The 22,143-nt window shown below is 48.2% G+C and overlaps 1 protein-coding gene across 2 annotated transcripts in view; it reads right to left on the bottom strand.

Annotated features, from left to right (window-relative positions):
- SMC1A (structural maintenance of chromosomes 1A) overlaps nucleotides 1-21,465 on the bottom strand; it is a 32,804-nt gene extending 11,339 nt beyond the window's left edge. Inside the window, exons 1-19 of one of the 2 annotated variants that reach the window (XM_079765683.1) lie at nucleotides 21,252-21,465; nucleotides 16,019-16,207; nucleotides 15,807-15,919; nucleotides 14,774-14,977; nucleotides 14,426-14,664; nucleotides 13,021-13,279; nucleotides 12,783-12,923; nucleotides 11,276-11,358; nucleotides 10,905-11,112; nucleotides 9,832-10,017; nucleotides 9,569-9,748; nucleotides 9,322-9,468; nucleotides 9,089-9,226; nucleotides 8,206-8,322; nucleotides 7,999-8,105; nucleotides 4,378-4,519; nucleotides 3,421-3,566; nucleotides 3,176-3,329; nucleotides 1,422-1,532 (exon numbers count right to left, since the gene is read on the bottom strand). In XM_079765683.1, coding sequence (XP_079621809.1) covers nucleotides 1,422-1,532; nucleotides 3,176-3,329; nucleotides 3,421-3,566; nucleotides 4,378-4,519; nucleotides 7,999-8,105; nucleotides 8,206-8,322; nucleotides 9,089-9,226; nucleotides 9,322-9,468; nucleotides 9,569-9,748; nucleotides 9,832-10,017; nucleotides 10,905-11,112; nucleotides 11,276-11,358; nucleotides 12,783-12,923; nucleotides 13,021-13,279; nucleotides 14,426-14,664; nucleotides 14,774-14,977; nucleotides 15,807-15,919; nucleotides 16,019-16,207; nucleotides 21,252-21,360 — 2,973 coding nt within the window. In that variant the 5' untranslated portion in view covers nucleotides 21,361-21,465. The remainder of the gene's footprint in view (nucleotides 1-1,421; nucleotides 1,533-3,175; nucleotides 3,330-3,420; nucleotides 3,567-4,377; nucleotides 4,520-7,998; nucleotides 8,106-8,205; nucleotides 8,323-9,088; nucleotides 9,227-9,321; nucleotides 9,469-9,568; nucleotides 9,749-9,831; nucleotides 10,018-10,904; nucleotides 11,113-11,275; nucleotides 11,359-12,782; nucleotides 12,924-13,020; nucleotides 13,280-14,425; nucleotides 14,665-14,773; nucleotides 14,978-15,806; nucleotides 15,920-16,018; nucleotides 16,208-21,251) is intronic. The other variant, XM_079765684.1, reaches the window with a different exon arrangement.
- Between the last annotated feature and the right edge of the window lie 678 nt (nucleotides 21,466-22,143).

The following is a 22,143-nucleotide window of genomic DNA, read 5'->3' as shown; positions in this document are numbered from 1 at the left end:
TTCTTATAATTGGTGGTTATAAAAGCTTGATCAGATCCTTGAGTTTTTGGCAAGAATATTTTATAAGAATGATGAACAACGATCAATCTTATCATGACAAAGATGGGACTGACATTCAGTGTTCACTGATGCGACACAAAAGGAAGTTTACAAGCACAGAGTACCACCTATGATGTATTCTTGTCAAAAATAAAAAATGAACCTGAATCCAGTCAAACCCTAGACTTAACTACCGGTTTACAGAAATACAGGGGATGGAACAACATGTTAAATAACATGATGGGACATACTCAGCCAAATTTGGAATGTAGAAAATTGTGCAGGTCCAATGACCCAGTTTCTTCCATAAATAGGAAGAGAAAAATGTTATAGACTAGAAGAAACCAATTCTAACATATGGACCTCACTTGAATCCTGATTTAAACACACAAACTGTGCAAAAGAAAGAAGATATTTATGGGATGTTCATGGAAATCTAAACATTTACTAAGTATTAGATGATATTAAAGAGTTGTGGTTACGTTTTTTAAAGAGTCCTTCCATGAATGGAATATCTGGCATTTGATTTAAATAAAATAGGCCAACAGGGAGATGGAAGGGTATAAAAAACAAGATTGACCATATGTTGCTAATTGCTAAAGCTGAGTGATAGGTACCTGGGGGTTCATTATAGCATTCTCAATATATTTGAGAACTTCATAATAAAAAGTTTTTTAAAAATCAATTCCCCCTGCTATAATGATGAATTGGAAAGCATCAGAAGCTATTTAGGAGGCTCCTGTAGTCCATGTGAGAGGTGAGCGTGGCCTGAACTAGTAGGAACAGGAAAAAAGAGAATTTAAAGCTATTTAGGAGATAGAATGGATAGGGCTTGGTAATTCACTGAATAGGCCAAGTGAGAGAGGGAATCTAGCATGAGGCTCAGATTTCTGGTTTGAACCTGTGGCCAGCTCTAAGAAGGGGTAGATTTGGGGAGGAGGGCTGGCATCTGAGATACCTGTGGGACCTAGCATAGAGATGGTAGCTGAAAGAAAGATCCAGGATGAGAAAAAGCCAAATGAGAAGAGCGACTGGGACAGAGGGCTGAGGAACCTCCAAGCTCTGTCTGTTCAGGAGCCTGTTCTTTGTGTGTGTATGGAAGTTCTCAAATATACAGAGAATGCTATAATGAACCCCCAGGTACCTATACACGGAAGGGGAAGATGAGCAATAGGCAGGGATGGGCGCAACTTGAGGTCGGGGAGGAAGATGTGCCGGTTTATATGTGCAGATAGGGGGAGACCCTGGATCATAACTTGACCCTCCCTCTCTTGCCAGCTTGTCCTTCTTTCTGGCCCTGGTCAACAGAGGGTCCCCAGATGAGCTGACCCACTCTCTGGACAGTGGGAAAATGTCCCCCAACCCCCGAGGCTGATCCTCACCTTCAGATCCTCACACAGGTCGCCGTAGTCAATTTCGATGAGGGCCTCTCGTGCATAGATACTGGAAGTTCGCTGAGAACCACTCACGGAATCCTCCCCCTGGGAGCTACCCTGCAAAGGCAACACGGAGTGGAATGGAGCAGACTGGCCAGGAGAGGGCCCCTCTAGAAGGGGCTGGGGCTCCTTGGCAGCCTTCAATGACTGAGAAAGCACCTTGTGGCAGGACAGCAGCTTTGAAGGCAGAAAGATCTGAGTTCAAAATTGGGCTCTATTGATGCCTAAGGGTTTGATCTGCTTTCACAGACCCACTGGGCTTCTGTTCAAATCACTGTGGGATCTGAGCTCTCTCATCTCTAACGTGGGGCAATGCCTGCCTGGCAGAGATGTGGTTTGGATTAGATGTAATTATGTCATACTAGAGACCCAGTGCACGATTAAATCATGCACGTGTAGGGTCCCCTAGGCCTAACCTGCCATCCAGGCCGTATCTACTGCCCCGCAAAGCCTAGCACGCTCCGCGGACACTGCTAGCAGCCTGCTCCCCGCTTTTGATGGCAGGGGGTCTGCTGGTGCCGGAGCGGACACACAGCTCCCCGCTTTCGATCATGGGGGAGCTAGGTGTCTGTCCACTGGTGCACCTCCTCCGGCACGGCGGAGGCTTCTGAAAGGCCTGGTGCCGAAGCGGACAGACACCCAGCACCCCTGCTTTCGCTTTCGATTGCGGGGAAGCTGGGTATCTGTCCGCTGGTGCACCAGGCCTTTCAAAAGCCTCCGGCGGAGGCTTTTGGCCTGGTGCCGGAGCGGACACCCAGCTCCCCGCTTTTGATGGTCCGCGGCGGGACGTGGGCTCGCTGCCCCAGAGGCCCCTTCTGTGCCGCAGCACAGCCATGGCGCAGATGCTGAGCTCGCGCTGCCGCTGGTGACGCGAGCTCAGCGTCCCGCCGGCCCAATCGGCCACCCCGACCACCCCGAGTCCCGCCCCCCCGCGCCTCCTGGCCAATCGTGGACATAGCGAAGGTACGGTCAATTTGCATATTTGTCTATTATTAGGTAGGATGATAACTTGAGCCGTGGTGCATTTCTGGTGTTCACAATATTTTGCTGAATTAAAGTGAAATGCTATTTTGGAAGAGGGGACGGAGGAGGACATGTGGGACTGAGATACCTGTCCAAGTAGAAGACAAGACCTACGCAAACCTCCTCAGTTAACATTCCCACACCTTGCTACCAATCCTCACTTCCAGTGCATAAAATGACATGGCCCTTTTATCAGCTAGTGGCCCTCCCTTTCCTATAACTAAGCTTTGTCACCTCTGCATTGCTGATGTCCCTTACCCAACCCTCTCCTGGCCAACCTCCCTCACTGCAGCTAAGCGATCATCTCTCAGGTCCTCCATCTTCCATCTTCCTTTCCTCTTACCTAATGTCCCTCAATTGCGCTCCTACCAATATCCATCACCTACTGGAGCTAACAGCTCAATTCCTAAGGTTAATGATTTAATGTTCTCCTGGCTTACCTCCCTCACCACCTACGGACATACAGCTCTACCCCAAATGCAACTTCCCTGTCACACCAGGCCACTACCTTTCACCTCGCCTGTCTCCACAGCCTCCCCCTGCCATCCCTCCTTATGTCCCACCATCCTTCTCTCTCTCTCTCTCTCTCCTGTCCTCCCCGGCCACTTTCACACTTTCATCCCATCCCTGGTTAATGTTGCTCACAGCCCACTCCCAACACCAACCCTGATACTCACCTCTTCCTGACTAATATCATCCATGGTGCCCTTGGACAGTGGTAACTTGATGTCCTGCATCTTGCAGGCCTGTAGCAGGTTGTGGCGGTCACTGCGCTTCTGTTCAAGCTTGGTCTCGATGGCTGTCACCTCCTTTTGTAAATGGGTCATTTCCCTAAGAAGATCCAGGGACACAGGTGAGACCCAAAACCAGCAGGTTGCCTGCCATACCTACTTGCCCCAACCCCAGGCCTGAACCCACTCACTTGTTGGCGCCCCCCAGTTTCTTACGAATCTCCTCCATCTCGTGATTCTTGTCATTCACCTCTGACTTCTTGGCCAGGTGCTGATTCTTCAGATCTTGCAGCTGGGCCATGGTCTCATCTATGATCTTCATGTGTCTTTGTTCCTCCTGGTCCCAGCAAGGGGAACAGGACAAGAGGTGAAGGCTTTCCTTCTCTCTCCTAGGATTTTCTCCCTCTGTCCCCACCCTTTTCACAGTTTGTTGGAGCCTCTCTTCAATGAGCTCTGCTTTCACAAACCTCTCTCACCCCTCAAGCTTCTTTTATCTTATTCTAAATGATCTGGTTGCCCATTTTACCAGTTGCCTACTGTGCAGAAGTTCAAAATACAGAAAAAGTATTTAGCGGGGATGACAAAAATCACTCAAAATCCCACCAGCTAGAGATAAACAATCAATATTTTAGCCGATTTCCTCCCAGCATTACTTACAGGACAGATCCACAAAGTAATTAACTGTAATTAAAACTCAATATTTTGACTTGTTATTCTGGAGCATCTTTTCCACATCAAAACTACTGTTGTGAACTATAGAATAACATCAATGTGTTTTTTTTAACCCACACAAACAATATGGTGGATTTTTTCTATGAGTACACATACATGAATGCTGAAGTATTCAAGTCAATCAATACCTGCAGATTTGGAAGATACACACTCCATGGAGTTAGCCCCGGGAAGAATAAAGGGACTGGGAATGAGTGGTCAGTCACAGGGCAGCCAATCCCTGATTCTCTCTCATCATTGATATTTCCATCTCTCTCTCCCTCTCCCTTCCTCTCTAAAATCAATTTTAAAAATATTTTTTAAAAAAGAATATGCATCCACTGAGAGTCTGGAAAAGCAAATATGGCAACATGTTAATGACTAATGAATCCTGGTGATGGGTACATGGGAGTTCTTTTCATGCCCTCCTTCCTTACCTTCTTGAGCTTTTCTATCTCATTTTCATCCTTTTTCACCGTTTGCTCCCACATGTGTACTTTATCCTGGTCCTCCTTCAGTTGGTTCTTTTCAAAGTCCAACTGGATGCCCAAGCGAGTCTTCTGATTCTCAAACTCCAAACTGTGGGGAGAAAGGAGAACTAGGCCCAGGACGTAGGGACCCAGGGTTACTGCTAAATTGCAGTCACCACCCAGCTCATCCACCCACATCCACATAAAACTGTTCCCTAAAGTTGGAGGACTAAGTTCCTCAGCCAAGCCTTGTGGAAATGGCACAAGCCAGGGGAAACAGCGCCAAAATCCAGTAGTCTCCCTTTAAACACCGGAGGACTCCAGACCCTCCACCCACAACTTCCTAGATGGAAGCACAAAAAGGTCCACCTCAACCCACCAGCTATAATTCCTATTTATTAAGCTTCTGTGTACTTTACATACATTACCTCTAATCCTCTAATCAACAGCTTCACAACTAGGCATTATTATCCTCATTTTACAAATAAGGAGACTTGGGCCAGGAGGTAAAAGACCTTGCCCAAGGCCACAGAGCTAGTAAATGGCAAATGTGAGATTGAAACCCAGGTCTAGCACCAAACCCAGGCTCCTTCTCCTATGGCATTGGTGCAGTCCAGTGTGGTGGGATAAGAGGATTGGTATCCCAACTCTGCCATTTACTAGTAGTGTACTCTCGGGCAAGTTAGTTATCCTCTCCATGCCTCTGTTTCCTCATCTGTAAAATGGAAATAATAGTACTTACCTCTGAGTTACTGGGAGTTAATATGTATAATGTCCTGAGAACCATACCTGGCACCCAGTTAAGTACTCAGTAAACTGTAGTTACCATCATTACTGCCAGGTATTCATCTCATATTGACTCGTTCCAACTACTGCCCATACATGCGCACCCCCACCCCAAGATTCCAGAACTTCTAAGGGGTAGTAGAGCTTGGGTAGCAAAAAAACCATGGCGAAAATACTAGATTCCTGCTATTGCCCTCCTCGCCATTTCTTCAGAACTCAAAGAATATGTAACCAGCATACAGATTCTTCCAGCGGCCCCACACCCCCAATGTGGTGTCATAGATGCTGCCAGATGTCATGCTGGCAGTTTAAACCTATTAGTCACTATAATCCAAATGAAATGTAATTGACTCTATAATTTTGAGCTATGCAATTTTAAGTCCAATCTCCTAAGCATGACTCATAAAGCCCTCTGTGATCTGGCCCCCGCTGACCTCTCCACCATCCCCGCCTTCCACCTGACCCCGTTTCTATGCTGCAGACATTCAGAACTCTTTAGTTTCCAGAACAAGGCATGGTCTCTCACACCTCTGAGCATGCTGTTCTCACTGCCTGGGACTTTGCTGCCCGGCTGGCTAAATCCTACTCACTCTACAGGTCTCCATTTCATCATTCCTTGTTCTGTAAAACCTTTCCCGAAGGCTGTGAGCAGGTTCTTAGTTTCTATTACACTTTGTTGGATTCCTCCCTTTATAGCTGTTGAGCTAATCACATCCCACAGTTCCTAACACATTTATGATTGCTGTCTGTGCAAGACCCTTCGTCTCCTCTGGTTCACTCCGATTTTCACTCCCCTTATCTTCTTTACAGTGAGCATGCACTCCAAAGCGACAGACTTACATATATACACAAACATATGTACACAGCCTTAAAATGCATACCCTTATAAAATGTCATTTTTTCAATTTGCACAAATGCATGGTGCTATACATTTATACAGGGCAATGCCCGTAAATCCAGTTCTTGCTTTAACCTTTTGCACTCGGATGTCGAGTGTGACTCGACACGGTTAGCATTAGAATAAAGGAATCGAGAAAAAAGCGAGTGCAAAGGGTTAAACTGCCATACAGTATTCAGGAGTCTGTAGACTCATCACATTAAACTTATACTTTCCCCAGTGATGGCTGTCTACATTGCACCAACATCCTACTACCAAATTATGACAAGATAAACCATGCTGAATGTGTCCCTTTGTGACCCTGTGGCAAGACTCTCTGTGATCCATACCCAGGTGTGGCTTTGCTAAAGTCCCAGAACTTCCGGAGACTTATTTCCACTGAATACCTCTAGATTGTTTTAATTTACATTTCTCTGATTAGGAATGAGACTGAACATCACTTTGTAATCAGCCATTCAAGCTTCTCTTTTCATGACATGCTAACTACATCCTCTGTCCAGTTTTCTATTGGGTCTCTTGTTTGGATTTTTCCTCTTGTTGATTTGAAGTTCCTTGACCATTTCCTCTGTATTTTGTTTCTACCTAAGGTACAGTATTGATCATACTAATCTGAAGTTGCTGATCTACTTGTTTGTCTCCCCTACTACTCCATAACTCAACTCGCTGAGGGCAGCGACGGTTTCTAACTCAATTCTATATCCCTTGAGCTTGGCTTGGGGGTAGAAGAGCAATGAATATTTCCTGTATGGGTGTGGGCTACGTGAACTGCCAATTGAGGCCCAGGGGCCAGATGAACTCCTTCAGGGAGACTGTGTCATGTTCATCTGCCTCATCCCCATCTCCCAACCCCCTCCAATACCTAGCCCAGGCCAACTTGGCACAACATAGGTACTTAAGAAAGGTCTGCTGAACAAATGAATAAACTGAAGTGGGGAGAAGAGAGAAACTGTTGTTTTATTCTTACTATTCTTCTAACCTAGAACTTTGTTACTCCTCACCTGCATTGCCTATCAGGATAATGACAATAATAAAAGCTAATATTTGCCCAGCCAGTGTGGCTCAGTGGTTGAGCGTATACCTATGTATGAACCAAGGGGTAAGTTCGATTCCTGGTCAGGGCACATGCTGGGTTGCAGACTCGATCCCCAGTAGGGGGAGTGCAAGCAGCAGCCAATCAATGATTCTCTCATCATTGATGTTGCTCTCTCTCTCTTGCTCTCCCTTCCTCTCTGAAATCAATAAAAATATATCTTAAAAAAAACAACAACACTTCAGGATTAGTTTTAAAAAGCTAATATTTATTGCTCTTATAGGTGCTATTATGCTACATGCTTTGTAAGGATTATTTCACCTGATCCGTCCAACAATGCCATGCACGACACAGGTATCATTATCCCATTTTATAGATAAGGAACCGGGGGCTGAGAGAGATCAAGTCACTGTCCAACACGAATTGTGGAGCTGGGATTTTTTAAAAATATATTTTATTGATTTTTTACAGAGAGGAAGGGAAGGGGATAGAGAGCTAGAAACATCGATAAGAGAGACACACCGATCAGCTGCCTTCTGCACACTCCCCACTGGGTATGTGCCCACAACCAAGGCACATGCCCTTGACCGGAATCGAACCCGGGACCCTTGAGTCCACAGGCCAATGCTCCATCCACTGAGCCAAACCAGTCAGGGCTGGAGCTGGGATTTTTTTAACCCAGGTAAACCACATTTCAAGTTGGCACTCTTAACCACTGGACTGTGCGACATCACCTCCCTAATGTCCCTGTTCTCTAAGGCTGACCTATAATAAATGCCCATCTCTCTAAGAGCTGCTCCCAGCCTTATGACAGCATCTGCCTTTCCGGGATGTCAGGCTGGGGTCTCAGAGGCACTGCAGTCACTACACTTACCGCTTCTTGGCGATCTCATTCTGCCTCTTCACCTTCTCTTCCTCAAACTCCCGAATGTTACGCACACCAATCTCCCGACAAAATTCTTCAAACACCTCATCCTCTACCTGACAGAAGCGAAGGAGGGCAAAGGCGCTTTGGGTCAGAGTGCTGCTTCCAGGCCCAGCCCTGCCCCGATGCACATGCTGGCCTGGCTCCTCCACCAACCTGGTTCATCTTCTCCTTCAAGTCTTTCATTTCCCTCTCTCGGCTCTGGATGATCCTCTTGATATCATTGATGCGAGGCCCAAAGTTGGCTAGCTCACTCTCCAGCTTGGACTTTTCCTGCAGGAAATGGGGTTGAGAGGGTAAAAAGAGACCAGGCTCCTTAGAGGAAGGAGCCACCCGAGCTCCCTGGCCATGGACACAAAGGGCTAGCTAGCTCTTCACACGCTGAGAGAACGTGACTTAGCACCAGTCAAAGCTCCAGCGTCTCTCGAACTAACACAGAGCTTCAGAAGTTTTAGAAAACTCACACTTTTTAATTTTAGAAAAAGGCAAAACTATACACACACACACACACACACACACACACACACACATTACATAACCCTTCCAGGGAGGTCTGGGGAAGCATGTCATGATCAAACACATTAGCATCTAGAAGTGTACCCCACACAGGGACTGAAATGCCTATAGCTCACTTTCAATTCACTTTTAGAAGAAGCTCAAATATTGCTTAAATGAATGAATTCTGCTAATAATAGCCCCTAATATTTACTGAGCACTTACTGGGTGCAAAGAATCAGTCTAAGCACTTTACATGTACTAACTCATTCAACCTTCACAATGACCCTAATAAAGCAAGGAGTATCCTAACTACCATTTTACAGCTAAGGATAAAAACAAACTTACTCTGATAGGTTAAGTAACTTGCATAACGTTACACAGAGCCAAGATCTGAACCCCTGGCTGTCTGACTCGGCGCTATGCTTGGTTCCCTGGAGCAGCCTGGGAGAGAGGGGAGCGGAACAAGTTCCCTACCCCCCGAGAAAGCTGGGCCAGCAATGGGAAGATGGCCTTTAGGAAACAGGGCTGGGGCCAGACCCACCTGCAGATTCAGGGCTAGGTGGCGTGTCTTGGTCTGTTCCAGGTCGCTCTGTGAGTACTTGAGCCGCATCTGCAGCCCGTGGGCCTGAGACTGCACCTGGCGCAGCTCTGCCTCTTTCCGCTTGGCCTTCATCTGCTCCTGAAGTGGACGAGAAAGAAGGGCGAGGTGGTAAGAAGGCGGCCGGCCTGAGCTTAGGACCCCCACTCCCAGGGACCGCGTCGTCAGCGGCTTACTTTCAGCTCCTCTGTCAACCTCTCCTTCTTCTCTTTCAACTTGTCTACCGCTTTCTCATCCCAGCGCCGCGCCTTGGCCTTCAGGTCACTGGCCCCACCAGAGATCACTCCTGACTTCTGGAACAGGGTCCCATCCAGAGCCACTGTCTACACACAGAAGGGAGAGCAGAGAAGGAGAAGCTGAACAGATGAATCTCCAATACGAAGCCAGCCTGTCCAGCTCCGATCTGGGCAAGGGAATCCGTACCTTGTGGCGCTGGTGGCCTCCGAAGGCAATGCGGCGGGCGTCCTCCACATTGTCACAGACCAGGGCATTGCCACAAGCGTACTGCAGGGCCTTTTTGATGTGGGGTGGCTCATAGCGAATGACATCAATCACCAGCTTGGCCCCCTTCAGCTCCCGGAGTTTCTCGTCGGTAGGTTTCACCTGTAGGAAGAAGCTCAGTAGGTGGCAGAACATGGGGGTCTAGGAGGAGGGTCCTTCACACACTGTCTTGATACCAGCCTCACCTCCAGGTAGTCAAGAGGCAAGAAGGTCTCTGGCTCCCCACGCTGCTCCTTGATGTACTGAATACAGTCCCGGCCTGTCTTCTCGGAGTCCACAATTATGGCATCCATGTTCTTGCCCAAAACCTTGGTTACAGCAATCTGATACTTCTTTTGTGTGGGCTGGCAGAGGTCAATGAGGCGGCCGTACTGAGCAAGTCACAAAAGAAAAATAAAGCCTGAGACTTTGGGGAGCTGGCTCAGAAACGCCAATTGCCAGCGTGGGTAGATCAGAGTCTGTATCAGGAACACAGCCCCCAGGCTATGAAGAAAAAGCCTACTCTGGCCCCAAAGCAACAAGGACTTCCGGCAGTCATATCTGAATCCAAAATCATCCTTGCTAAACCTCACTTTAACCATTTCGCACACTGCTGCCACCCCAGACACTATACCAGATACCCTACATACATTATCTCCAATTCTCACACGCACCCAGCAAAAGAAACCTCTTTTCCCAGCTCATCTGCCCCCATTCTCCCCCAACCAACCATGCTTCCCTAAGAATTATCGGATGAAGGGAAAGATCTTCAAGGGCAGGGCCCATTCACCCATATAAACTCCCCAGCGGTGTCTAGAGGAGAGATCAGGAAATATTTATCGAACCCAATTAAGCTGAACCCAGGGATGGGATTACAGATCCGAAAAAGCCAGGCAAATGAGCGGGTTGGTTCATAGCAAGGGAACTCATTGAAGCCTGTACGGGGCTCCTGCCTGGGAGACTAATTTCTGCCCCATGGCCTCTCCCCCTTCCAAGGGTCTCTCTGTTCTCCCTGCCTCCCACAAAAGAGGGGACACAGCAAGACGAAACCTTCAGGAAGATGCAACTGGTGTGATAAAAAGAACACGAGGTTAAGAATCAGAACAAGTTGGTGTGAACTGCAGTTCTTTCACTCATAAGCTGTGCTCTTGGGCAGGTCAATTTAACCTATCAGTTCCCCCAGCTGTAAAAAATGGAATTAACAGGGCTGCTGGGAAAATGATCTGACTGAGTGTGAAAGTAAGTGCTCAGGAAATGAGTTTTTTCTCCCCACTCTTACCACAGAGCCTGGATACAGACGTTTGATGCTTTCCATAATCTCTGCCTTGCGCTGTTGGCGGCTGCTCTCCTGGCGGTCGATGCGGGCATCCCCCAGCTGCTCCATCACCTGGTTCAGCTCCTTATTGATCTCATCAATACGCCGCTTGGCCATCTCCACCTCCTCTGTCAGCTCCCCCTCTAGCTTCTTCTGCTCCTCTAGAGACTGCCTAGAAAGTAAGGGGGTACAGGGGTTACCCGGGCTGGTCAGGAAATACTTCGGGCTCAGAGGGCCTCTGGGGGGAGGGGGGTCTCTGCCTGGGGAGGATTGGGATAGGGAGGGTTCGCAATAACAGGCCCAGAAGTAGGAGGCAAGGCTATAGAGCCACATACTTGCTAGTCGTGATGTACTCCTCCAGTTTCTCAATCCGCTTCTGATTCTCTTCAATCTCCCGCAGCTTTTGCTTGATCTTGGCCTGGAAGAGAGACCAATACACTCCATCACCAGGGGCTGAGCAAGGTAACTCCAAGACCATGGGGCCTGGGCTTACAAGCCCCTATGTGCCTGCTTATCCAAGAGCCCAACAGTCCAGGACAATGTCATTATTGCAGGAGGCCTACTAAAAAGCAGACACACAACCTGGCTGGTGTGGCTCGGTTGAGAGTTGTCCCATGCACCAAGAGGTCACTGGTTCGATTCTCAGGCAGTGCACATGGACAGGTTGCAGGCTCGATTCCCAGTAGGGGCCGTGCGGGAGACAGCCAATCTATGTTTCTCTCTCATGGGTGTTTCTCTCTCTATATCCCTTTCCCTTCTTCTCTCTGAAATTAATAAAAACATTTCTCTAAAAAAGCAGATACAGACAGGGCTCGGTGTGGCTCTGCTAACTGACGAGGCCTCCCAGGGCCTGATGAGACCCTCTCAGTGTTCTACCCAGCCTGGGCTCTCTTCACCACTCAGGGAGGCTCAAGCCAACGCCAGGTAAAGCTTTCTGGGCCTTTCTGCACCTCTGTTTTGTCATCTGTGAAATGTAGGTAACCACCACTTCAGAAATAATGTAATTAAGTGCTTAATATAGGGTAGCTATTAATATTGACGCCTACCGCCTAAAGAAGTGCTTAGCAGAATACCTGGAATGCTGAGTTCTTGGGGTAGTATAACAATTTTTCTTTTCTTTTTTTGTTTTTTAATTTTTATTTATTGATTTTAGAGAGAGAAAGGGAGAAACATTGTTTTGTTGTTCCAATAATTTATGCATTCATTGGTTGATTTTAAAAACTTTTATTTATTTAATATATTTTGATTGATTTCAGAGAGGGAGAGAGAGAAAGAAACATCAATGATGAGAGAGAATCATTGATTGGCTGCCTCCTGCACGTCCCTACTGGGAATCGAGCCCACAACTCGGGCATGTGCCTTTGACCGGAATCGAACCCGGTCAGTCCACAGGTTAACATTCTATCCACTGAGCCAAACCGTCTAGGGCCGCTGGTTGATTCTGACAGGGGATTGAACCCACAACCTTGGTGTATCCAGACAATGGTCTAACCAACAAGCAAGGGCCATAACACTTTTCTATTCTTGTTATTATTTCACTATCATTGTTATTAGGAAGACAGTAAGTGAAGTATACTTGATAAGAATGTGGGCTTTAGAGCTAGACTGGCCAGGTTCATATCCTGGTTCTGCCACTTAATAATGAAGTGACCGTAGGCAAATTGCCTCACCTCTGTGATATAGTTTCCTCATTTGGAAAAGCAGAAATTAAATGAGTGAATATACGTATAGTGCCCAACACACAGTAAGTGCTTGCTCGATGTTAGCTGTTGTCGGTACAATTAAGATTATCATTACTTCCTTTTCTCTGGACCATCATCCCCAATCCTGTAACATGCCCACCTCTGTCTCTACTTTCTTCCGCTCTTCCAGATCCAGCCTGTCCTGGTCAGCTTTCTGGTCTCGATTGAACTTCTCCAACTCCTGGGCCAGAGTAGCTGCTCTCTTGCTGGCTTCTTCTTTCAACCGGTGGTATTTCTTCACCTGTGTTAGAGACAGGGAAGGAGGACACAGATGACGGGTCAGTCCATGTCAGCCCAGCAATCTCCCCATCCTCCCCGCCAGCCCTCCCAGACCCTACCTGATTCTCCTCCAGGGTCAAGTCTCTGCCCTGACTCTGACTCTCCTCTTCCATCCGTTCCTCAAACTCCTGCCGGGCTTTTTCCACCGAGAGCATCTCCTTTTCCAGCTCATCCATGTCACCTTTACGCTTCTTGTAATGCTTCTGAGCATTCTGTAGGGACTTCTTGGCTGCTTCCAGCTTCTTGATTTTGTGGGAGGTATTCTCCTTGGCTTTGATGTATTGAGGCCGCTTCTGGTTCAATTCTGAATCCTTTTCCCTTTTGCCAGAGGGGAGGGGGAAAACAAGTCAGCACTGTTGGAGAAGGGAGGGTTCCTAGGTTTTTTACCCAAAGAAAGGGATGCCTGAGCCCCCCCTCCCCCCCCCCCCCGACACACGCACACACACAGCCAGCCCCAGGGAACTGCCTACGAATAAGGACCTGATGCCCCACAGATCCTCAAAAAAGGGGCTGATTATTCCCTGAGACCTGCTGCCTGGCATTCCAGGCCCTCCATAAGGTTAAAGCTGCCACCCTGGCCTCAGCCAGCCAGGCCAGAACCCTCATAACAACTCTGAGAACATCCTGTGTTAGCCGGCCCCCATCTGAACTAGCCTTTTAAAATTCCTGTCCCTGCCCTAGCCAGTTTGGCTCAGTGTGTAGAGGGTCGGCCTGCTACTGAAGGGTCCCAGGTTCAATTCCAGGCAAGGGCACGCACCTCGGTTGCAGGCCCCTCCCCAGCCCGGGCCCTGGTCAGGGCACATGCAGGAGGCAACCAATCAATGTGTCTCTCCCACATCGATATTTCTCTCCTTCCCTCTCCCTTCCACTCTCTCTAAAAACCAATGGAAAAATGTCCTCAGGTGAGGATTAAAAAATGAAATAAAATTCCTGTCCCTTGGACTCCTAGCTCGTTTTCCTCTAGGAAGGCATTCACCACCACTCCAGTGCCTGGGATTCTCATCGTTTCCTCGCACTTGGCAAGTCATCATCCTTTCAAGTTTTCCCTCTTCTGAGCACCTATCTACCCAGAGCCCGAGTATTTAAATACTCTATTTGTCTAAAATGCAAGTCAAGCCCTAGCCGGTTCAGATCAGTGGATAGAGTGTCACCCTGCGGACTGAAGGGTCCCAGGTTCGATTCCGGTCAAGGGTACGTGCCCGGATTTCGGGCTTAACCTCATTGTGGGGTAGGTATGCAGGAGGCAGTCGATCAATGATCTCTCTCATTGATGTTTCTACCTCTCTCTCCCTTCCTCTCTGAAATCAATAAAAATATATATTTTTAAAAAATAAAAATAAAATGCAAGTCAAGGGGAAAATAAAGAAACTAGTATGGATGCTAAACTCCAGGCTGAGAGGAGCCCTAGGAAACAGGACAACCTCTTGGTTTCCCATGAATTGCACGCCCGCGCCTGTCTCTTACTTGATCTCCTTCTCGATCTGCTGCTGCTCGCGCATCATTTTGCCCAGCTCCTTCTTCTTCTCCTTCAGCTCATCCTCCACCTTGTCCATCCGCTTCTTGTCCTTCTCGATCTCCTTGTTCTTAGAGGCCAGCTCCTTATTGAGCTTCTCGATCTCCACTTCATTGTGATACAGTTTAAAGAGCTGCAGCTGGACCTGCGCTCGCACCACCTCGTCCTTCAGGCGCTGGTAGCGGTCGGCCTGTGCAAACAGGGGCACGGAGTCAGGCGGGGGGGGGGGGGGGGGGGGCGTCAGTAAGGCGCTGGCTCCCCGTCCTCTCTCAGGGCCCAGAGGCAGCCTAGCCACCTACCTCTTCTTTCTCCTGTTTGGCCTCCTTGCGCTCAGCTGCGATGTTTTTCTTGCGGTGGTAATTGAATTGCGTGTCCTCTTCAGCTTTTACCATTTCCTTCTTTCGCTTGTCATACTCTTGGGCCAGCTCTCCAGAGCGACTGATCTCTTCAAACAGCGCCGTCCTCTCTTTGGGGTTCTTCATGGCAATAGATTCCACGGCACCCTAGTAAAGGTCAAAACACTCTCCCCACTTAGACCCTAGCCAGCCAGCTCCTCCGACCTACTCCCACTCCATCTTTCAGAAGGTCACTGAACCCCCTCTCCACACTGGGTGCCGCATTTCACCCTGGGCTCTGAGGACACATTCCTGGCCTTTTGAAGTGCACGGAAAGCAGAAGCAAAGCCAACACCATGTAGTATAGGCAGCAACAGAAGCAGCACAGAAAAGGACTAAATGAGGCCTGGGGATAGGAGTCTGGTACGAGTGTCTACCTGGAAAGGTTTCCCAAAGATGGCACCTAAGCTGAGTTTGGAAGGTGCGGAAGAACTAACCAAGAAAGTGGGAGAGGCGAGGTTATTCCACGCAGAGAAAAATGAACGTGCAAAGGCCTCCAGTCCAAAGAAAGCAGGTGAATTTGGGGAACGGTAAATGGTTTCACTAGGCTGGAGTGCAGGGTTGGAGGGAAGAGCATTGGCAGATGAGGCCAGTAAGGCAATCAGGAACCAAAGGATGGTGTTTCCTGAAGGACAGGAGTTTGGATCTCATGCGGGAGGCAGCGGTTCTCAAACTTCAGCGTGTGCAATCACAGCCTGGAGGGCTTGGTCAAACACGCATTACCACCCCACAGTCTCTGAGTCTGTAGGCCTAGGATGGAGCCGGAAAATGTGCATTTCTCATTATGTCGCCAGTGATGCTGATCTGGAGACTACAAGGGCCAGACTGGAGTGAGGCAGCTGCTCTATTAGTTCAGGGCAGAGAGGAAGCCAGAGATGAAAGCAGGCCCAAGGGTTGGCAAAAAGCAGAAAGCCAATAATTGTTAAAAAAAGCCCACCTGGAAGACGAGGAAGTTACGAGCTTTGATGAGAATGCCCAACTTCTCTAATTCCTCACTGTACTCGTGTAGCTGGACCACTTTGTTGTTGATCTTGTACTCAGAGGAACCCCCTACAAGACAAGTTGGCCAAGGGTCAGGTTTTCCTCCCCAGCCAACTAGTCTAGCCATGTTCCAGGACCCAAGGAGAGGCCCTGGCCAACCCCACTCACCAACAATAACACGGGCAAAGGTGCGGTCCTCAGCACCCTCCTCGGAGTAGACCATGCTGACAAAGGCCCGGTTGGCAGCTGGCTTGCCCACAGGAGCTCCATGGATCAGATCCCTCAGGGTCTTTACTCGCAGGTTGCTGGTTTTCTCGCCCAATACAAAGCTGATGGCATCCATGAGGTTTGACTTACCTAAGGGTGGAGGGGACAACAAAGAGGAGAGGAAGTCAGCAAGAAGGGGAGAGGAAAGGGAATTAAGGAGATATTGAGAGGAACAGGAACATTCCCTAACACTCACTTCTCAGACTCAGGAGGAGAAAATATTGCTCATAAAGACTGAGCCCAACCAAAGCTCTGGGTCAAAGGCTTAGAAAAACGGTCCCTCTGCAGTTGTTACTTTTAGCAGCCAAAAACTAGAACCCCACCTAAGGAAAAGGTATATTTACAAAATAGATTGTTCTACAACCTTTAAATGTGTTTTGTTTTGTGTTTTAACTGACTTTAGAGAGAGGAAGGAAGAGAGGAAAAAACAAGTGTGAAAGAGAAACATCGATTGACTGCCTCCCGCATGCCCGCTACTGGGGACTGAGCCTGCAACCCGGGTATTTGCCCTGACCAGGAATCGAACCCACAACCCTTTGGTGCATGGGATGACGCCTCAACCAATGCTCCAACCAACTGAGCCACACCGGCCAGGGCTGTTCTACAACCTTTAATAACATGGGAAAATGCCCACAATAGGAAAAACAAGCAAGATACAAAACTCAATATATGCCCTAGCCGGTTTGGCTCAGTGGCAAGAGCGTCAGCCTATGGACTGAAAGTCGAGAGTTCAATTCCCAGTCAGAGCACATACCCAGGTTGTGGGCTGGATCCCTGGTCAGGGCAAGATGTTTCTCCCTCTCTCCCCCTTCCTCTTTCTCTAAAATCAATAAAAACATATCCTTGAGTGGGGATTTTTTTTTAAAAAGCCTACATAATAAAGAGGTAATATGCAAATGGTCGTTATATTGTGACATATAACAACCCGCGGAGAGCTACAGGAGGGCGGGGCAGCGGGTGGAGAGCTACAGGAGGGCGGGGAGGCCAGCTGAGACATGCAGCAGTAAGCTACTGGTGAGCAGGGCTACTAGTTATAAAATAAAAATAAAAGTGGTTACAATAGTAAATTTGTGTGTGTGTGTTTTGCCACCATTTTTTTAAAGGCATATTCTATTGTGATACAATATGAAGGACACAGCAACTAGGAAGTATCTTTCCAAAAACATTTAACCTAAATTTAAACAAGTCTTTAGACCTCCCTTCAGGTTAACAGGAAATACAGCAGTTAGAGGAACATGGCAAACGACACCATGAGGAAACCTTAAGACAAACAGAATGTGGGATGTTCTACAAGACAACTGGCCTGAGATTTTTCAGAGTCAATGTCAAAAAAGAAAGGTTAGGAGAACCATTCCAGAACACTAGAGATTCCCGAGACATAAGCAAAGGCAGTACATGAACTCTGATTGGATTTTGTCCCCCCTCTAAGCCCCCAAAAGACATTTTTGGGAGCAATTAGGGAAGCCTGAATATGAACTGGATGATTGATGACATGAGGAAATTAACTTTCTTAGGTGTGATAATGGTATATTGGTAACACAAGAGAATGGTTTTAGGAGATGAATGCTGAATCCCTTAGAGGTGAATGTCATTAAGTCTACAATTTACTCGCAAATGATTAAGCAAAACATATATGTATGTCTGAAAATTTTCATAATAAAAACTTGGGGAGAGGGAAAGGCACAAAAAAAACACATGAAAATGTAAACAGTCTAACAGTAGTCACTTCGGGAAAGGAAAGTAGGTAACAGGTCAGGGGAGAAATGGAATTTTTATTTTTATTGTATATCCCCTGGGATTTTTTTGAATTTTATACCATGTGCATTTATTAGCTATTCAAGTAAATATGCTTGTTAACATTAAAAGTGGTTATCTCTTCAGTAGAGAAGTCACAGTTTTTATTTTCTTCAGTTTAGACTCAGAAAAAAATATTTTTAAAAATTTAGACTAAGGTTAGAGGGGAGGGAACAGTTTAATCTCTATAAATTATATCTCAAGGTTCTCCCCAAACATGTTACGTGACTGAAGTGAGGATCTGACTTCTAACACATATCTACAATCCAGCTATAAAAATGGTAGCCCAGGTCCTTCCATGGAGGCAGTTTGAGACAGAGATTAAGAGCTTGGGTTCTAGGCAGGTATGGCTCAGTAGGCTGGGCATTGTCCCATGCACCAAGAGGTCACTGGTTCCATTCCTTGTCAGGGGCACATGCCAGAGTTGCAGGCTTGATCCCCAGTAGGGGGGGTGTAGGAGGCAGCCAATTGATGTTACACTCTCACAAGGATGTTTTTCTCTCCCTCTCCCTTTCTCTCTCCCTAAAAATCAATAAACTATTTTTTTAATGTTTTGGGGGATGGGTGTGGGGTGGAGGGGGTCAATGGGGAAAAAGGGGAGACATCTGTAATACTTTCAACAATAAAGGAAGGTGGGGGGGGATGGGAAGAGACTAACCAAAGAACTTATATGCATATATACATATATGCATAACCCATGGACACAATAGTGTGGTGAAGGCCTGGGGCGGGTTGGGGGGAATGGGAGGGGCAGGGGCAGGCTAAAAGGGGTCAATGCGGGGGGAAAGAGGGGGGCATCTGTTAATACTTTCAGCAATAAAGATAGCAAAGAATCGTATTTGGTTCAACATTCAACAATGAAGTTGTTAACAAGTTTTTAAATCTATATAAAGAGCTTCAAAATAAAAAACAACAACAATAAAGATAAATTAAAAAAGAAAAAAAAAAAGCTTGGGTTCTAGTCCAAAAGATTAGGTTGTATTTAGTTTCACTACTTGTTAGCTGACCTCACCTGGAAAATGTGAGAAACCATGATGCGTGGGCAAAGCATCTACAACAATGCCTGGCATACAGCCCCCCACTGGAGTGGCAGGAACACAGGCTTGGACAAGCATAGGTTCTTGTCCTGGCTCTGGGAATCAGTGTGCAAGTGATCGCAACTTAGTGCCTCCAGCCTCTTCATATACAAAACAGATAATGGGATCTCCCTCTTAGGGTCACTGTGAGAATTTCAATGTAAAAGGGCCCCATAAGTAAAGTATTCAACACACAGTAGGCGCTCAATAAATGGCAAGTCCTATTCTAACAAGCAGGACTAGCACCCGGTGCAGACCAGGAGTCAGCCTATTAGACACCCATTTCTAACCTTAGGGCTTCTCCCATGCTCTCCCCAGACCTTAAGAACGTCTCACAAAGGCTGCCCTTATTCACAATCATTCAATATTATAAACATTTTAATAACATGCATTATGAGCTGGACAGTGACAAAACGTTTTAAGAAATGTCTTCATTGGGACACTCCTAGACCAGTAATGAAGATACAAAAACATAGCATGAATACAAGATAGGCGAAAATAAACGTTAATGTGTCCCAAGTGCCTACTGGGTGCCAGAGGAGAAGAGCAATTCACTGAGGGGAATCAAGGAATGCCTCGTGGAGGTGGGCATTGAAGAATGGGGGTAAGAGGGGAGGTCAGGCCCAGGACCTTTTCACAACAGCTGGGTATACAAATCTGCCTACCCATGTTGAGGGGACCAAATGAGAGGTGCATCTTGCCTCTTTCCAAATTCTAAGAAACTGGAGTGGCACTCCAAGCATTAACCCTCTAAGCCAGTGGTTCTCAAGAGGTTGGGGGGGGGGGCGGATTTTGCAACCCCCAGGGGGGCATTTAGCAATGTCCTGAGAAGGAGACACTCTTTGTTGTCGCACCTGGCGGGGGGCGGGGGGGTGCTACGGGTCATCTAGAGGGTAGAAGCCAAGGATGCCACAAAAACATCCTACAATGCACAGGACCAACGCCACAGCAAAGAATGACCTCGCTGGAAATGTCAACAGTGCAGCTGTTGAGAAACCCTGCTCTCCACTGAGAGCCAAACAGGCAAGACTCCAAGGGAGGTCCACAGTTAGAGCTACTTCGGTGAAGGCTAGTGAATGATTTAGCTAGAGCAACTAACTCGGGGGTGGAGGAGCTCAGCAGGATTCCGAACAAACGCTTGAGAGGGTAGATGGGTGAAACCCACCGCGTATCATTTAGAGAGGGAGGGTTAACATATGAAATAGAGGCCTGGCCTGACCAACCCTTTCTTCCCCCCCCCCCCCGTTTTATTGAAATAAAACACGTTGTTAGTTTCCGGTGTGCAACATAATGATTCCATATGTGTACACATTGCAAGATGCCCCCCACAGTAAGTTTCGCTGACATCCGTCACCTCGCATAATGACAATTTTTTTTGTGGCGCCGAGAACGCTTAAGATCTACTCGCTGAGCAACTTTTAAGTATACAATGCAGTATTGTTGCTAACTACAGACGCCGCCCAGGTCACTCGATAACATCTACCGGTCTCATTTCCGGCACAGCGCTTATCGCAGCTGCAAGAGATTTTATTTTCTCTTTCTTTCTTCCGTAAATTTCCTGCGAGCATGGCTTATTCTAGTCCGCGCTATCTCCGCAGACCCCGAATAACTCCTTATAAAACAGTGAGCATTCAGTTCATTTGGGGAGCGAACAGGTTCGGACTTTGCAGCGGTTTCAGTGCTAGCACAGGGGCGAGACCGAGGCATAGCCATCTCTGAGATGGAGAGGGCGGCCGGAGATGGAGGGTGGAGACCCCAAGCACTCCGGAGGCGCAAGCGCTGGGTCTCAAATTCAAAATTGCCCGCCACCGAAGGAGAGTACAAAAAAAAAGGGGGGGCGCAATCGGAGCGTACCAATGTGAGGCGGGACGGGTTAAATGTACCGTTTGGGACCGGAGGCCACGGGAGGGCTACGAGCGGTCCCACGCCATCCAGAGGGTTCACACAAGGAGGGGATCCGGCTGCCAGCGGACTTGGACCACTTTTGGCGGGAGGGGGCAGAGGGATGGGGAACACACCGGGCGGAGCGTACCACTCGGGGTGAAGTGGGGGGCCGCGCAAAGAGCGGGCAACTGACACCTGGGGCAGAGGCTCAAGTCAGAGTCCCCGAGCCGGGACAGCGGCTTTGGGCCGTACCCCCGAAGGAGGGGCGAGGAACCTGTTACGGTTCGCGACATTTCAGGTGGCACGGGCTGGGTTGTACTATGATATTGGATAGGGGTACAGGACGGGATGTGCGCAGGGCCGTAGCGGGGTTATCTCACCAGAGCCATTGGGTCCGATGATGGCGGTGAACCTCTGAAATGGTCCGATAATCTGTCGACCCTTGTACGACTTAAAGTTCTCAATCTCAATCAGTTTCAGGAAACCCATGACGGCGTCGGCGCCGGCGGCGGTACGAATGGCCGCGCCGTACGCCGGGAACTGGAGTAACCTGCGCGGGAAACACCGCGGTGCAGGCCGGGCGGAGAGCAAACCTCGCGAGCTTGAGTCCTGGCCAAACGGGATTTCCTGCTTCCGGCGCTGGCCGGAACCGGGGAGGAGGGCTTTCCGGCTGGCGTGAAAGTTTTGTTGACCCGTTGCCAGGATGCGCGCTTACGACAAGCGTTTAGGGCCCGCCCCCCTCCTTGTTGCTTGGCAACAGCGTCGCCACAAACAAACCAAATCGCATCCGAGGAAGCAGACGCGAGGGATCGGAGGTCAAACTTGCTGAGACAAGTCAGAAATCATAGTAGGGTTATGCCCTCCGGGGCAGGAGGAAGGTGGGAGATCGGCTGTGGCTGCAGCCTGCCCGGTTAGAAAGCTCAAACAAGAACAGGGTTGGGAAGGACTGTACGGGAAGGAGGGGCCAGCGGGAGGATTCGGTGTTCTATGAACTCAGACCTTGCTGTGGGCGGAGGGGGAGGGAGATGAAGTTCGAGGTTGGATGAGGTGTGAAGGGAAATGGGGTGTGAAGGGAGGTGAGGATAAGCGACAGGGATATGGGCTGACCAGAGGTTCTACCCTATCCCATCTCCCCCCTGTTCTTCCAAGCAGAGTTCACAGACTGAAGCTGTAGCCCAAGAGCAGACGTGAACCTGAGCCACTTGTTGGCTCCTGAAGCAGGACCCCAACTAGGAGCTTCAAAGTTGGGAGTCCTTGCTGAGAAAGGTATTT

This window comes from Cnephaeus nilssonii, assembly GCF_951640355.1.
Source record: "Cnephaeus nilssonii genome assembly, chromosome: X".
Taxonomy (NCBI): Eukaryota; Metazoa; Chordata; class Mammalia; order Chiroptera; family Vespertilionidae; genus Cnephaeus; species Cnephaeus nilssonii.
This window is presented reverse-complemented; position numbering and strand designations above follow the sequence as displayed.